General features: G+C 40.3%; 1 protein-coding gene across 3 annotated transcripts in view; it reads left to right on the top strand.

The window, feature by feature from the left end:
• ADGRA2 (adhesion G protein-coupled receptor A2) overlaps positions 1–18,251 on the top strand; it is a 167,292-nt gene that overhangs the window by 146,362 nt on the left and 2,679 nt on the right. For 2 of the 3 annotated variants that reach the window (XM_075858449.1, XM_075858451.1), the window contains exons 9-19: positions 34–72; positions 8,248–8,440; positions 9,982–10,131; positions 10,223–10,384; positions 10,964–11,179; positions 11,673–11,862; positions 14,621–14,829; positions 15,261–15,385; positions 16,697–16,820; positions 17,404–17,549; positions 18,123–18,212. In XM_075858449.1, the coding sequence (XP_075714564.1) occupies positions 34–72; positions 8,248–8,440; positions 9,982–10,131; positions 10,223–10,384; positions 10,964–11,179; positions 11,673–11,862; positions 14,621–14,829; positions 15,261–15,385; positions 16,697–16,820; positions 17,404–17,549; positions 18,123–18,212 (1,644 nt within the window). The remainder of the gene's footprint in view (positions 1–33; positions 73–8,247; positions 8,441–9,981; positions 10,132–10,222; positions 10,385–10,963; positions 11,180–11,672; positions 11,863–14,620; positions 14,830–15,260; positions 15,386–16,696; positions 16,821–17,403; positions 17,550–18,122; positions 18,213–18,251) is intronic. The other variant, XM_075858450.1, reaches the window with a different exon arrangement.

Genomic DNA, 18,251 nt, shown 5'->3' with positions numbered 1-18,251 from the left:
TCAACTAATACCTCATGTTTATCATTTTTGCAGGATGCAGTCTGGCCTTATGATGTTGGGGGAGAATGTGGTGTAAGTATTTTGTGCGGTACACTTAGAAGATGTTGGGCAGCCCATCTGATCTAATAGTGTGGGAGAAACTAATAGGCTGTTAGCCATTATGGTGCACTACACGTTACTATGCGACTGGCACCCTATAGAAGCCTTATATGTGTGCAATTATAATACTAACTAAGCAGCACCCCAATGGATGATTGGTGTGAGAGTGGCTTTACATTAATATTTTGCCCTTGTGCTACCTCCCCCATATAGCATTCTGACCTGTTTCCATGTTGCTGGTACTTCGTTTTCAACCTGCCGGCAGTCAGCCAAGAATGGTTTATTTGATCAGGGCCAGCATTTCTTCTGCCTGAGGTGAAAATTTTCCAACTCTGCCTGGCCTTTTTTAACTCTCATGGATGTGCCGTTACCTTGTAATCCCCAAGCATGCACATTGTGGCGAAATGTACTCCCTGGGCCTGCACGGTGCTGTGATGAAGCTGGGCAGAGTACACCTTGCTGCACTGTGCATGCCTGGGGAGTACAATGCAACAGCGCATACTTGAGAGTTGGAGGAGGCTGGTAGTAAAGCAGAATGAGCAGGGGGATGTCAATCAAATGTGGAAAGGCATGTAGGAGACCAGACTGCGTGACACTTCCGGATAGGGGCACGACCCCATGACACTTGCGTTTTGAAAGTTGATTTTATTGATTTTGCTGCCTATAAAAAAAACATACAGGGGCAAATTTTGTAGCATTGTGAGGTCATGTATTACCGCAAGGTGGTGGCTTAGGGGTCTAAAACAACCTGACAGGTTCCCTTTGAAAATACAATGAAATGCAACAGTTCCAGCTGCCCTGCAATTTTTTTCCTTATAAATATATCCTACATAAATACAGCATCAGAACAAAGCTCATTACATAAATGCAGCACCAGAACAAAGCTCAGTCCATATAGAACAAGAACCAAGCTCAGTACATAAATAAAGCACCAGAACCAAGCTCAGTACATAAATACAGCACCAAAAATAGACCAAAGAAGGAGCAACACTGTGGCAATAAACCAATATGGTACGTGCTATGCTTCAAAATAAGGAGTGACTTCTCCCTATACGATGACTATCCAAAAATAAAGAGCACAGAAACAGCACTCAAAAAAAGTGATGAATTTATTCACCAAACAAATGCAACATTTTACCTCCTCAATGGAGGCATTTTCAAGCTTGAAAATGCCTCCATTGAGGAGGTGAAACATTGCATTTGTTTGGTGAATAAACTCCTCACTTTTTTTAAGTGCTGCTTCAATGTTCTTTATTTTTAAATACAGCACAAGAACCAAGCACAGTATATAAATACAGCACCAGAACCCAACTCAGTACATAAATACAGTACCAGAACAAAGCTCATTACATAAATGCAGCACCAGAACCAAGCTCAGTACATACAGCACAAGAACCAAGCTCAGTACATAAATACAGCACCAGAACAAAGCTCAGTTCATACAGCACAAGAACCAATGTCAGTACTAAATACACCACCAGAACAAAACTCAGTACATAAATACAGCACCAGAACAAAGCACTACATAAATACAGCACCAAAACCAAATTCAGTACATAAATACAGTACTAGAACCAAGCTCATTACATAAATGCAGCACCAGAACAAAGCTCAGTACATAAATACGAAAATAAGCTCATAAATACAGCACTAGAACCAAGCTATGTTTATAAATACAGCACCAGAACCAAGTTCAGTACATAAATACATCACTAGAACCAAGCTCAGTTTATAAATACAGCACCAGAACAAAACTCAGTACATAAATACAGCACAAGAACCAAGCTCATTACATATATACAATACAAGTACAAATACAGCTCAGTACAGAGATTATTTGCAGAGTTAGCTTAGTCCTTGCCATATCAATTTGTACAGTGTGAAACTACAGCTCCCAGTATGGCCTAAACAATGGTAAGGATATGCTGGGTTTGCTGTATAACAAAAAAAGAATGATACCACCATGATGATAATAATAATACATTATCTCGCTTCAGAGCCTAGAATGAATAAGTATTGATGAGTCAGAGGCTGTGCCCCCTGAAAATCAAGCACCACACATACAGTGCCTAATACAAATATTGTCACACACTGTGCCCCCAGAAAATAGTGCCAAAAACTGTGCCCCGTAAAAAATAATGCAACACACTGAGCCACCTGTACATAGTGTCACACTGTGCCCCCTGTAGATAGTGTCATATACAGTGTCCCCTGTAGATAGTCACATACAATGCGCCCTGTAGATAGTGTCACATACAGTGACCCCTGTAGATAGTGTCACACACAGTAACCCCTGTAGATAGTTTCGCACACAGTGACCCCTGTATATAGTGTCACACACAGTGCCCCCTGTAGGTAGTGTCACACACATAGTCACCCCTGGAGATAGTCATCTATAGTGTTAAACACAGCGCCCCCTGTGGATAGTGTCACACACAGTGCCCTCTACAGAGTGTCACCCACTGTACCTCTTGTAGATAGTGTTTCACATACTGCCCCCTGTACATAGTGCCACACACATTGCGCTCTGTAGATAGTGCCACACAGTGTCCCCTGTAGAAAGTGTCAGACAATGCCTCCTGTAGATAGTGTCCCCTGGATATAGTGTCACACACTCTGGCCCCTGTAGATACAATCATGTATATTGTGTCAATAACAGTGCCCCTGGTATATAGTGACACACAGTGCCCCCTTTAGATAGTGCCACACACAGTACCCCCTGTAGATAGTGCCACACACAATGCCCCATGCAAATAGTGCCGCACAGTGCCGCCTGTAGATAGTGCCCCCTGTATATAGTATCATACACAGTGTCCCCCTGTAGATACAGTCATGCCCCCTGTATATAGTGTCAAACACAGTGCCAGGGCTGAGTGAACATTTACTTGTATATGCATCCTATAGATACAATTTTATAACAATTTGGTCATTAGAAGCCTAAAATTGGAAAATAATTGTTGTGTTTGTGTAAGGTTATATAGTAAAACCTCCTTGAGGAGACCACCCAAAACTACAGTTAAAAATGTAATTCTAGGGCGGTGGTCCTCTCAATGAACAGGGCCAATATGCAGTACATAGGTTATAAGGGAATTGAAAATACATCACAGAAATATCTGATCTATACCAGAGGTGGTCTTCTTAATGAGATGGTCTCCTGGAGAGGTTTCATTGTGTTTTAGTAAAGAAGACAGACACTTATATAGATCATTTTCCTTTAGTTAAATCATTTTTATATCAAATGTTCAGAAATGCTGTTAATAGCTGTTTTAAAGTAATTTGTAGTGTTTGTAGAATATAAGAATACCTTTCTCATCTTCTTTTGCTTTTCTGTTTCCTACTTGGTGCTGCTGCTAATTTGTGCTGCTGGTGGTGTGCTCTGAGCAGAATCAGTCTCCTTCCCCTCTGGCAGCTGACAATATAGTTCCTGCATACTGTGCCTGCAGATAGGTAACATGGGATCCAGAGTAGTGACGATATATACTACGTGATATCCACAGCATAAACTTCCTTAAGAATCAATGAAAATCTAGTGAAATAAAACAATAAAGACTAAGTGGGCATGTGTAGGGTTTATATCAGCTGTAAGGAAGCAGAGCTTGTCCACACGTAACAGAATTGCTGCAGAAAGTTTCTGCAGCAATTCCGCAGAAACTAGCAGAAGTTCCGCTGGGGAAAAACCGCACCATTTCCTGCGGTTTTTACTGCAGAAAATGGTGCGGAATTTGCTGCGTTTTTATCAATGCTGGAAGATGGTGACATTTCCTCTGAAAAATGCAGCAATTCAGTCCATTTTCCGCAGGAGGAATTGACATGCTGCGGTACAAAAAATACACAAAGCAGGTTAATTTCTGCAAGGAAATTTTACGCAGCGTGTGGATGAGATTTGTTAAATCTCACCCACTTTACTGCTAATGTATTCTGCTTTGTATTTTCCGTCCACAATTCCTGATGGAAAATACGCAGCCATTCCGCTACGTGTGGACAAGCCCTTAAAGTTCTATCAAGCTGAGATGAAGGAGTCTCCTCAACTATACTGCCATGCTACTGCAGAGGCTCTGCTTCTTTCCTGACAAGCAGGGAAGAAATCTATTTCTATTGGCTGCTCTTTAGTGAACACAGCATCACTACGCAGAGACTTGGCGAGAGTGACTGAGCATACGTATCCACCAGCACTCAGTTCTTTAGGTGGACGTGCACATTGCTATACACTTTGAACACCTGGTGGCGCCATAATAAATGTCATAACTCATGGAAACAATGTTCATTGTTTAGAATCTATTCAATGAATATAATATTTAATAGTAGGACAACCACTTTATTGCATTATAAAATGTAAAATGAATGTGCATATGATTGGGTTATTCATACGTTACCTTTTTTTCCAATAATTTTTTATTTAGATTTTGTAGAAAGAACAAAAACATACAAAGGAACATGTATCCATTCGTTCTTAATTAGTAAATACAAATATACCAAATCTAGAATTGGTATAAAGAATTAACCATAAAGAATTGTGTACACAGGTATAATATGTCACCTAAAAAGTGTGTGAAAGTCTCTCTTACTCGCTGACATTCATTTGAGTAAATTTAAAAATTAGAGAATGTTTATTACGGTGAGGGCCGGAGTGTACAAAGAGGTAGGGGGCCCAAATGCTGGTTTAATCAACCATATCATCCCCATTTCAGGACTGAATTAACAAGTGATTGTTCATAGGCCCTACCTGTCCCTTGTGGGAGACAATGGTGACTTGAGCCTCTGGCTGATTTCCCCTCTCTTATTTTGCTAATGTGATGCCAGTAAAGAGGGGGATCCCAGCCAAGGGTCAAACTAGTCATGAAAATTGGGGTTAAGACCAGCTTGAGCTTTGGGATATCTTTTCCACGTGCCCTTTTCAGCGGCAGCGGCCCTAAGGTAAATGCCCATTTTTTAACACCAAGTCTTTTTTAGGTTCAACATTTTGTTGATAGATTTCTTGTACAAATATCAATATAGTAATAATAATATAATAAATAATTTACCAATATAATAATAGATATAATAATATACAATAAAATAATATATATATATATATATATATATATATATATATATATATATATATAATACAATAATTTAATATAATAATAATAATAATAATAATAATAATAATAATAATAATAATAATGATAACCAATAGAATATACCTCTGCTAATTGCAGACCTAAATTAGACTAAACATTTAATAACTCCCGAAGTAAAGCTTAATAACACATTTTTAGGCTTTTAGTTCACACTAGCGTTGTCTCCCGTTTAGGTCTCTTCCATTAGAAGAAGTGATGACCGAAAATCCAAACGGAAAGCATCAGTTCTGTTTGAATTATCATTTATTTCAATGGTAATTCTTTTGCTTCCGTGAAAAAACAAAAACCTAGCGAAACGGAGGCAAATGGATTCCAACTGAAACAAAGAATTACCATTGAAATCAATGGTAATTCAAATGGAAGTGATGCTTTCCGTTTGGATAATCGGTCATCTCTTCCTCTAATGGAAGAGACCTAAAAACGGGAGACAACGCTGGTGTGAACTTAGCCTTACTTTAGTAATTATTAAAAGTTAATTCTTATATAGATCTGCAGTTAGCGAAGGTATATTCTATAGGGTGGTTATAATAACCTACTGGTACTTGTACACTGTATTTAAATACCCCTCCTGTTTTTCTGATACAGACCTCCAAATCCTCTACACTAAAGGGGGGCTAAGGAGCTTACTTCATACTCTGTTATACTGCGTTATACAGTAAGACCCCCGCCCCAGTGGTGGCAACATTTTACTATTTAATTCTATGACTATGCAGAGTATTTGTACCACTGAAATAGAAAAATAGAGCTCCAAACGCTATAAAGATATATTAAGGAAGTGAATCAGTACAGAATTTTGTCCATTAAGATTTAAAAAAACTATTCATCTTCCTTCTACCACTTTACTGTTAACTACTATCTATCCAATCCCTGTATAAATCAGTAACTGAAGTTTAATGTGCAATTTCAAATGCAAATTTCTCTGAATTAAAAAAAAATTAAACTGCAAAATTCAGCAGTTAGATCTGTGCGGCATTTAACACATTTCTTGCCTTATGATGACGCGGCCCCTTTATGAAATGAACACTATTATGGATGTTCGTCTGTAGAACATTTTCTTGTCCGTTGCTCCAGTCGGGCCCCCTGCTGGCTGTAACCACTTTAGCAACTATGCACAGCTCTGGCAAGATTACATATTTACTTTGATTTATTCCAGACATTCCAGTGCTCCGTGTATTATTTACTTGGGCTCTGCAGGAAAAACGATCAGTTTGAAATCAGTAACATCCCACAAAGCTCTGCCGCCAGTTCTCTTGATCAGACTTTTCCATCTCAAACCTTTAAGATCTCGCCAGAGCTCTAAGATTCTTCTGAGTAACAGACAATCAAAGCGTTTTTGTTTTTTTTCCATTATACATAAATATAGTCATGTCAGAACCAAGAAATATTTTTTATATTAAACACATTCAATCAGGCAAATCTAGTTATAACTGTGGTTCCATTTCAATCCTAGTTACTATCATATACTTGTAGTAATTTATCCTAGATAGGGGGTCACATTTAGTCTGGTATTCTATGACATATGGCATGATACGTGCACTAAGTTTCAAAAAAACGAATCATTTTATCTTGAAAGGATTTTTCAGTTCAGAAAAAAGGTGGCATATCGCTAAAATATACTATTACTTGCTGATCAGTGGGGGTCTGATCATCTCCATTGATCACAATAATTTAGGGGCAGAGGCTCCTTCAGCATTCTCACTGCACAGCGCCACCCCTGACCTGGCACTGTGCGGGTCCGTACAGCAATACCAGACACAGTGGCAAGAGAGTGGTACTTTGTCTTGTAAAAATCCAAAGGTGCTGTAGTTTCTTCATTCTAGTCATCAATGAAGGTCCCAGTGGTCAGACCCCGATCAATCAGCATCTGGTGGCATAAAAACACATCTTGCCCCTTCCCCCCTGAAAGAATCCCTTATGGAAATAATTAGATATTTTATAGGGGTGCCAGTTCCTGACCCCAAGGGACTCTCCCACACCAAATTTTGTTAGAAGTCCATTCACCTATGAGAGGCTTAGTTATTTTTCTTTTACAAGTTTTTACCTGACTGGCATTAGAATATAATTTGATCCTTCTTTCATTCTTTTTTTCTTTTTTTATTTAATCTAAATTTAAAAAATATAAAGTATACACAAAAATAAAAACATAAAGTAGTATCATATTGGCAAACAGAAGCAAGGGGTTGAATCCAGCGCTGTAGAAGATAAAACGGAATCTCGTTCCAAGTTTACTAGTATAAAATTAAAAAGGTCCAAAGGTATGGAGTCCTAATGTGCAGGAAGGAATGTCAGTCCAGTCGTAGAGCCTACGCGTTTCAGATGTGTTAGACGTCCTTAACAGCCATGATTAAGGACGTCTAACACATCTGAAACGCGTAGGCTCTACGACTGGACTGACATTCCTTCCTGCACATTAGGACTCCATACCTTTGGACCTTTTTAATTTTATACTAGTAAACTTGGAACGAGATTCCGTTTTATCTTCTACAGCGCTGGATTCAACCCCTTGCTTCTGTTTGCCTTCCACCCATCGTGCACCGACACGAGGATCCGAGCGACGTCCACGACACATAAGCTACGTGTCAGGTGAGCTGGAGGATCCCTCCCTCATATTTTCTCTAGTATCATATTGGTAGCAAACAGGTGAGATGGTGACATCAAATACAAACCGCAAAATAAATAGCTAAAAACATTCACTATTTGTCATCTTTCTTGTGGTCAGAACAGAAGCCTACATTGTGCATCAAACCAGTAGACGCAAATCTGCGATAAATCTGATACCTCAAAACCACCTCCCCTAGGTTGTATTTAGTAACCTAAGAGATGACCTGTACAATAGATCGTACAGACATAAGAAGAGAGAACAAGAGTAAAAAGTAGAGAGGAACATGAAAGAGAGAGAGAGAGAGAAACAGAGAGGAGAAAAAAAAAGGGGGTTAGGGAGGGCAAGGGTGTACGAGTTTCACACTATTCATTCTTGGTGGTCCTCAAACATGATCAATTCCAACCCAATTTGATGTGTCCACAGGTGGCCCCGCACATTGGCTGGTATAACTTCCTATCAACCCTGCCTGCAGTATCCCTTCATGTCTGTCTCACCTAACGGACAGGAGAAGAAAGCTTCACGCCGTTGCAATCGATCGGGACATTGGGAGGAAGGAGACTATTCCAACTGCCTGTACAAGAACGATATCACCAGGGTGCTGTACACCTTTGTGTCTGTGAGTAGAGCCAACCTGAGCAATATTGTATTTATTATCAATCTATCACATACAATCTAAATAGCAATAACACTCATTTTAATACTGCATCTCTAATATTTTGGACATTGCATATTTTAACACATCACATTATCATATAGATTGAATTGGAAAATTTCTACCTGTAAATGAGCAAGGCATTTTCCTATATAACCCAAAATATGATTGGTCCTCTTTAATTAGTTGAGATGGTCCAGTATTCTAGGTAAGATGGCCACAGACATGCACTAAACGCCGGCCAGTTTTCAACATACAATCCCTAATTATTTGTAAAGAAGGTGGAGGGTTAAATGGTAGTCTAACATCTCCGAAATGACTCCTCTCGTAAAACTTCGAAAACAAGTGGCTAGTGGGATCCCGCTAACAATCTACATGCAATTAACTAATGTCTATGGGTATATTAAGTGACCACTAGCACCATCTTAGTATTACCCACTCTATGACTGTACTGTCACGAAGGGTCTGTGGACCCACTGGGCCGTACCACTTTGGCAGTAAGGCAGCTGGCCAACAGGGCGCAGGTGAAAGTCTATAGTTCGTATAGGTACCTGTGGCTGCTCAGACAGCAGCAGGACAGGCTCGGCTGGGACTAGGCAGTAGGCAGACGTCAGGCGAGGTGAAGCAAGTCAGACGTGGATACAGCACTACACGACTTTGGCACAGCACAGTGCTCGACCAGGAAGGTATGGAATGCTAGGAACAGGAACAGGTACAGGAACACACTAGGAGGCCATCACATAGACAGACTAGGAATACACAACATAGCTCAGGCGTGGGAGGATGGGGCTGGGACCTTCTTTTAGCCCAGGGTGCTCTGAAGCAATCAGCTCAACTACCAACATGCGTGCGCTCTGGCTTCTCAAGTCTGGACTGAGCTCGTGAGCGCACCCTGGTGGTCACTGTGGAGCAGGACGGCCGTATGTGCAGACATCTCTTAAGAGAAGTGCGTCGACTGGATGGAAGGAGTTCGTTACAACTAGTGAGAAATAGGTTGGAATAATACTACCCCAGATATCTACATAAGACTAGGTATGCCATTTGACATGATCCCATCATTATTATTAGAAAGTTTCTTCTTCTAGAGCTATATTTTGGGGTGTACTATTAAACCAACATTTTCTATTTACAAATTGCATTCCACCATCAGCTGTATTCTTACTGACTGTGAGCTCTATAGAAATGAATGTAAAACCTTAGAGGAAGGAAATCTCTGGGTGTATGTGGGCTGTCATGTGGGTGTTTCTGCCACAGCGCTGGAGTGCTTTTCTCTATTTTACTAATACAAGTAGGCACAGAAGGCACAGTAGCATAACTATAGCATAACATGCAAAAACAACCCCCCCCAACTACAAGGTTTACTCTGTGGGGAAACCTGGCAGCAAGTTTTCAGTTTCCCTGAACTGTAGTAACTTGCATTTAAAATAGTTACTCCTATTAGTCAAACATTGTGAAGTCAATTGGATTTCCACCACTGTATATAAAATCATATTTTTACTCTGTAGATGCCAATCAATGAATCTAATGTGCTGACGCTGGCTCACCAGCTGCAGATGTATACAGCAGAAGCGGCCAATTTCTCTGACATGATGGATGTCATCTATGTGGCTCAGATGATGGAAAAATGTATCGGTTTAGTTGACCAAGTGAAAGATGTAAGTTTTATTAGGGCTTGCTGGATTATAGGGGGACAAAAATATGCTGGGGCAGGAACATGATGTACTAAAAATCTTATCTTCCTTTCAGCTCGCAGAAGTTATGTTGGAGATGGCCAGTAACATGATGATGGTTGACGACCATATCTTGTGGATGGCCCAGGTGGAGGACAAAGCTTGTAGCAGTATTGTCCAGACAGTGGAGAAGATTGCAGGGTTGACCGTGAGCAGTGACTCTCAAGACCTGTCTGTGGTATGAGTTCCTGCAGGAATATCTGCATTTTTTTTAAATTCACTAATGATAACTAGGTTCTTCTTTGAAGAAGGGTAAAGATTGTAAGGAATGCGGGTGAAGAAAAAAAATAGAAAAATGAAGCGGAGCTAAAATTTGTGAACATGTGTACAAACTAACAATGAACAGCTCCAACCAAACTATGGGGCACTCCAACCAAAATATAGGGCATGAAGGGATCAACCACTTCCCATATGTCTTGTTACATCTTATGGAGGGAATAGAAGGGTGGCCCATTCTGGATACCAATCTATTAGCGAGCGGTAACGGCTATTTTGGAGGAACTGGTACTTCCATGCCTCACAAGAACAGCCCATTGATTTAAATACTTCTTTATACCTGCAGTGAGAGACCCAAATAACAGCTGTAGTTTTGACTCTGTACTAAGTAGCAGTGATTGACAGCTGTAGTCTTTTTTAGGCCTAAACATACTCATTTCATCGTATAGCTGGTATTATTATGTATTCAATACACAATATTTTTGTTATTCTATTTTCTTAATTCTACGTGCCTGATTAATTTCATTCTTTGCTCTTACAGAGCACACGGAACATTGCCTTAGAGGCCTTCCTCATCATACCCAACAGTTTTGTTGGTTTAGGTTGCACGGCCTTTCAAAGAAAGGATGGAGGACGAGGCAACAAGGCAGAAAAAGAAAGGAAAGAACAAGAAACCAGCACATATACTGATCAGAGACTCAAGTTCCGTTGTACCACTGGGCAAACAAACATCTCCCTGCCCAACTTCCATGTTAAGGTACCTAAACAAAGTTTTAGTTCACATTGGTCTCTAGGACTTTAGCACAATGTATTATATGCAGCACTAACAGGGGAGTGTACAATGAACATACCATTGCCTATACTATACCCTCTTCATTGCCTATACTATATCATCTCTCTTGGTGAGCTGTCATATATAAACCTATCATGCTTTATACAGTATCTGACAACCACTACATTCCAAATCATGAAATTATTTTCTTGGCACTATGCAGTTCAAAGAACCGTCCACCTCTACTTTCACCATCATCCAATGTCATTATATTGTAATATCCCAAGACTGTTTGTCCATCATGTTGTATCTAGGCTTATCCTAGAGAATCTACAGTTTATCATAGTACAATTATTGGCATCACTATGGGTTGTAACCCACAGTATCCTTTTAAGATGTAGCAACTGTATGTGACATAATGCGGAATAAGACCAGTTTCCATTATTATTTTGTAACAGTTGTTTTCCTCTATCTGCAGAACAGCCTTGCGTTGGCTTCTGTCCATTTACCTCAAAGCCTCTTTGCTTTGTCCTCCTCTCAAACCTGCAAACTTCAAGTCCTGGCCTTCAGGAATGGAAAGCTGTTTAGGAGTGTAGGGAACTCCTCGCGCTTGGCAGAAGATGGGAAAAGACGAAGTATCTCTACACCTGTCATATATGTTGGATCACGTAAGAAAACAATATTACATTTAGAATAAAATCAGTTAATTTATTGGTATTCTTGCTTTCAGAGCTCTAAAATGTATCCATCTAAAATAAATAGGGTGTCGAATAAACTTTCGTATAGCCTTAAAATGAAAATATTTGACGTTTTGCATAAAAATAAATATTCTCAATTTAGACTGACATTTTGAGTTTATTATGGAATTCATATTCATTAACTGCCATTTTATAGTTATGTTAGCTTAAAGAGGCTCTGTCACCAGATTTTGCAACCCCTATCTGCTATTGCAGCAGATCGGCGCTGCAATGTAGAGAACAGTAACGTTTTTATTTTTTAAAAAACAAGCATTTTTGGCCAAGTTATGACCATTTTTGTAGTTATGCAAATGAGGCTTGCAAAAGTTCAAGTGGGTGTGTTTAATAGTAAAAGTCCAAGTGGGCGTGTATTATGTGCGTACTTCGGGGCGTTTTTACTTCTTTTACTAGCTGGGCGCTCTGACGAGAAGTATCATCCACTTCTCTTCAGAACGTCCAGCTTCTGCCAGATCACGCTGTGACGTCACTCACAGGTCCTGCATCGTGTCAGACGAGCGAGGACACATCGGCACCAGAGGCTTCAGTTGATTCTGCAGCAGCATCGGCGTTTGCAGGTAAGTCGATGTAGCTACTTACCTGCAAACGCTGATGCTGCTGCAGAATCAACTGTAGCCTCTGGTGCCGATGTGTCCTCGCTCGTCTGACACGATGCAGGACCTGTGAGTGACGTCACAGCGTGATCAGGCAGAAGCTGGGCGTTCTGAAGAGAAGTGGATGATACTTCTCATCAGAACGGCCAGCTAGTAAAAGTATTAAAAACGCCCCGATGTACGCACATAATACACGCCCACTTGGACTTTTACTTTTAAACACACCCACTTTGACTTTTGCAAGCCTCATTTGCATAACTACAAAAATGGTCATAACTTGGCCAAAAATGCTCGTTTTTTTAAAAATAAAAACGTTACTGTAATCTACATTGCAGCGCCTATCTGCTGCAATAGCAGATAGGGGCTGCAAAATCTGGTGACAGAGCCTCTTTAAATAAATATTTCAGACAATACTCTTAGCATCCCGGTTGTGAAGATATAGGTACGTCCACTTCATTTAAGAAGGAAAGAGGTGGCACATGATGCAATCATCTTCGGTTTTCCATGAGGACCACCTTGGAAAGAGACCCTTGTTCAGGTCACATGAAGTAGAGGATGTCCCTATGTCTTCCAAACAGGGTCGTTGAGCCGTGGTGGGGGAGCACCACTACACTGAGAGAAATGTGAATATTGTATTAGTAATTCTAATTAAAAGTTGAATCATGAATTCTGGTTTAGCCATTATATCACTGGGTACTTGTAACTTCACTAAGCCTTTCATGGCCAACCTTAGGTTGGTTGACCGGCTACTCTTTCCTAAACACTGGCTCAACTTACAGGTTACATGCCTCTCATGTGTGTGTTTATAGGCCTGGTATTCTTTTTTTCCTTAAAGAGGTTCTTCAACTGAATTTATTTTTACATAATTAAAATATCAGTAAGAGATAGAGAAAAGCTACGATTAAACTTCTTTGCCGGTCCTATACTCTCAGCTAAATTTTAATTTAGTTTGAGCTGAAGACATGAGTAATCTGAGATAGACTACTTACTGTTAACCTGCTGCCTCCTGGGGTGGGAAAGCTCTCTTGAGAACCAAGGCAGGGGTTTCAGAACACATCACCTTCTCTGAAGTTCAGCATGGTATCTGTCAGATAGACAATCACTCATTTAATTGCCCCTATCCACACGAATCCCTGGCTAAAGACAACCTGTCACTGGGTCATATAAATTGAACTGGTTAGCAGATCTGAATAGCGCTGTCCCCCTGATTCCAGCACTGATTTTTCTTTCTTCTGGACCCCCCACCCCCTTTCCAGAGATATGACCGTGTTGCTTTGGCTCCCTATATTCTAATTCGCTGTAGTTAGCCAATGGGTTGGAGCTAGCATCCCTGCCTCTGATGCTAACCTATCACTGCGAGGCAGCTTGAGGGTAGTTCATGCCCTGTTGGCTAACTACAGCAAATTAGCACAGAGGAAGCCAACATAACAGTGGGCCATATCTCTGGAACGGCAGGGGTCCAGGAAAAAAAAGAAAAACAGCTGGAATCAAGGAGACAGCCCTATTCAGATCAGTAAACCAATTCAACTTATATGACCTAGTGACAGGTCCCCTTTATTACATACCTAGCCATTCGACATTCACTCTCTTAAATCAGCCATATCCCTCTACATTGAAGCACTAATTGGTTACAGTGGGCACCTGTCACAAATTAAGTCTATTGTTGTGGGACCATCGCTGTTCACTTACCATTGGATATCACCTAGAGCATGATCAGCCATTTGGACACAGTGTCTAATTAGTTGAACGAAAAAATGCAAAGGCAAAGCATTGTTTTTTTATTCATACAATTAACCCCCAATGGATCCCATGGTACCCGCCTACTCTTTGTTCTGGTCCTGACTACCTAACAACCCAATGTTAAAGGTTGTAGCAGTTAGGCGGTTTAGCCCAAGCACAATCCATATTTGTCTCCCTTCAAAGCTGAATTGGCACTGTGCTGACAGCAGAGAAAATGCAGCTTGGCAACATGTCATGCCATTTCATATTTTATACATTTTTCGGAAAATACATTTACAATAAATCAAAATGAAATATGTAAATGATTTTACTGATTCTGGTATTTTATTGTTTGTCAGGAGGTTGTGGCATTAGTAACCTCACTGATCCGGTCACCGTTACACTGCGGCACCTGGTGAAAGGATCCGATCCACTCCCTGCACAGTGGAACTTCAAAGCCTTGGAAGGGTATGGCGGCTGGAGCTCAGAGGGCTGCCAGCTTCTTTCAGAGGAGCCAAATATCACCAAAATGCAATGTTTACAACTCAGCAATTTTGCCATCCTAACGGTAACGTCATATGATCTATTTTCCTTTGTATTTGCTTAGAAACTGTAACGTTCACTTAATATTAAACTCTGTAGTCAACACTAATATTCTTAAAGTCTAGCTCCACATTTTCTTTAGATTTCTTGCACTTGCATTTTACATTCTGACAGTTTCTACTTAGCAACAGACTACAAACTACAATTTTGTCGTCAGGCCTGTGCAGGAAATCACTGTTAAAGTGAAGCTATTACTTTAACACCTGAGTAAGATTTTATGCTACATATTGTATTGAAATTACAGTTTTTAATAGCGGTCTCATATAGTTTTAAACTAATCACTTATTTCACACGTATCACTCGCTTATATTTGTTAATTTGTCATCTAGTTTTTTTCATTCACGCAGAGTAGAAGTTACTTACTTTATATGTCAATGTTTATGTATTTCCTTGCAGGAGCTAAACACTTTCCCACCACCCCCTCCACATGGAACCGACATCCTACACCCAGTCATCTACTGTACGGCCATACTGCTACTCTGCCTGTTCACCACCATTATCACGTACATTGTAAATCACAGGTAGGTGAGGTCTGTGGAAAAGTCACTCATTTGTGACAACAGCATTATAGTCAGAAAAAGCTTTTTTTGTTTAAGGGGTTTTCCAGGGATACAAAATGTTTGACCTAATATTCTATGTAGAATAAAGTTCCTAATAAATAGTCTGTATGAAATCAGAACACATTTCTTCCTATTCGCCCTACCTCTGCCCGGCTGGGATTTCTGCTTTTCATCCGTTTCTTTTTTTCTCTCGACACGGGCTCATGCACGAGAGTTAGTATGCACACAGTCCTGTATCGATACCTCACTGACCTACGTAACGACACAGGGCTGTTCTTTACTAATTATTCCGCCCCCTCTGTGTCTATTAGCCCCCCACTAGTTCTCCCTTCCCCTTTTGTTTATCCTGCCCACCTGCTTTATCCCAGGTGCGGTGACAGAATCACGTAACCGCATCTCAGATATCTAATGTGATCCCCATCATCCCTAAATGTGTGTAATCTCCATCATCACTGTAGATACCATCGGGACAGGCAGCTTGTTGGCACTGATCAAAATGGTGCCGATATTGATGCAGAAACAAAAGAATGAATGGAGTGGACATTGAGGAGGCTGTGGACCAATAGGATGCCTCGAACCCGGGACTTCTGATGTATACCCAGGTTTGAGGCATCCTATTGGTTCACAGTCTTCTCAATGCTCGCCCCGTTGAATTCTTTGCTTACGCCTCAATGCCCGCCCTATTTTCTTCTCTTTAATGAAACTCCTCAGTGCTCGTGCGCTGCCCGTCTGGAAAAAATTAGTATCCCTGGAAAATCCCTTTAATATTTGGGCAAAATATTTAGTTATTTAGAATCCAATATCCAACAATCAGGTGTATGTGGGAGATACGTGGCACTTTGAAGGCTGGTAATGCTCATTATCACACTTAGGGACTGTCAACCGTAGTAGAAAATCAACATGTAATGATCTCAAGCCATAGTTTTGCGTGTCGGGGGTCATAGAATAGACAAACGTCTCAAGGACTGTCAATGTCTATGAGATATTGTATTTTTCTGTGTATATGTCCTAGTATATATGTTATATATAGTTCTCCCTACTCTTCTGTACTCTTCAGTATTGAAAACTAATGGATGACATTATGGACAGGACATCAGGACATTAAATCAGATTAGTACTTCATAGAGTAATAAAAGTCCTATATTTATATAAATTATCAAAATTTACAACAAAGCAGGGAAAAGGTAAAATATGGGGTTTGTGTCCTTTTAATATCTGATGAGTGATCAGGTTCAGTTTAGTTATATGCTAACTTTTTTTGTGGTTTCTCAGCTCCATCCAGATCTCCCGGAAGGGTTGGCACATGCTGCTTAATCTTTGCTTCCACATTGCAATGACATCAGCTGTGTTTGCTGGAGGAATCACTCTTACTGGATACCTCATCGTGTGCCAAGCTGTAAGTGTTCTGCGGACCATAGACTTTTAGGGAATTGAAAATGTACGTTTATTCCAAAGTCCATGTAAACAAATGTAAAATACCAGATTGTGGCGTTTCTTTCATGTTGACATAATACAATGTGTATGTAATGTGCATTTTGGCTGGTCACTGCTAAACCAAAATTTAACCCCACTGTGAGAAGCCCATATTATTTTAGGCAACACTAGTTTAAGCCGGGACAGAGAGATTAATTTTTGACTATTGCTCTGATTATTGCGATAGCCTTCAAGGTCATACCCACTTTAGGCTGTCGGATACCAACAACTGTACAAATGTAGTTGCCAGGCAGAGTCCCTAATAACCAGTCTGTCTGAGGAGAACTTTTTTGGGCAGCTTGGTAGTGGAATCATCATTTAGTATGCTAAACAGTCTGTTTTCCAAACCATAAAAAAACATCCATTCCCAGAACATCCCAAGAATCCCATAAAAGATCCCATACTGTATATTATTATAGCTTATGCAAGTTACTCATCCTGCAAATAAGGTCCTATATACTATGCATGGAAAGCATCTCTCACCAGGACCGTATGTTCCTTCTCAGGTCAGCATCATTCTGCATTATTCTTCATTGTCTACACTTCTTTGGATGGGTCTTAAAGCCAGAGTTATCTACAAGGAGCTGACTCACAAACCTCAACCCCAGCAGGAAGGAGAAGTGACGCAGCCTCCCCACAGGCCAATGCTCAGGTAATCCCAGGGAGCATAAGGTTATATTAATAAGTCCAGGGTCCTCAATATTTTTTTTGTGATAACGTTTGTTCTCCAACCTCTGCACTTATTGCACATCCAATTTTCTTACAATTGTATTGCCGATAACATTTGTCACCATGTATCACAATAGTATAATAACATATAAAAACTTTGATAAAACATATTTGCCTGAACTTCTAAGACCGTAATTCCCAACTAATAGAGGACACCCTGACCAAAAATGTCTTCTCATGGGGAGCACCCACAACTACCCCATCGCTGCTGTAAAGTCTCACCTCTTGTTGTTGCTGTCTTCTGGGGAACCCAAAACCAGGATCTAAAGAGCCTCAGGGTGCCACAGAATCCTGTTTGGGAGAAACTGACCTAAAATGACAGTATTAGTCAATGAACATGGCACCTATATAGAAGTTTGTGAAAACAATTATCCAAATTAGCTAAAATGTAAATAAAAAACATTAAAGAACAATTCTTGACATTTGACATCTGATCTCGGCTGCATGTACATATCCACTCCTGTCCTTGCATTCTTACATTGATGTTTTTTTTTAGGTTCTATTTGATTGCTGGAGGAATTCCTCTGATAATATGTGGGATCACTGCGGCTGTGAACATCAACAATTACAGGGACAACAGCCCTCAGTAAGTCTCCTGCTCCATGATGGCGCAGAGTTGAAATCA

Source organism: Rhinoderma darwinii, chromosome 3, assembly GCF_050947455.1.
Source record: "Rhinoderma darwinii isolate aRhiDar2 chromosome 3, aRhiDar2.hap1, whole genome shotgun sequence".
NCBI lineage: Eukaryota > Metazoa > Chordata > Amphibia > Anura > Rhinodermatidae > Rhinoderma > Rhinoderma darwinii.
This window is presented reverse-complemented; position numbering and strand designations above follow the sequence as displayed.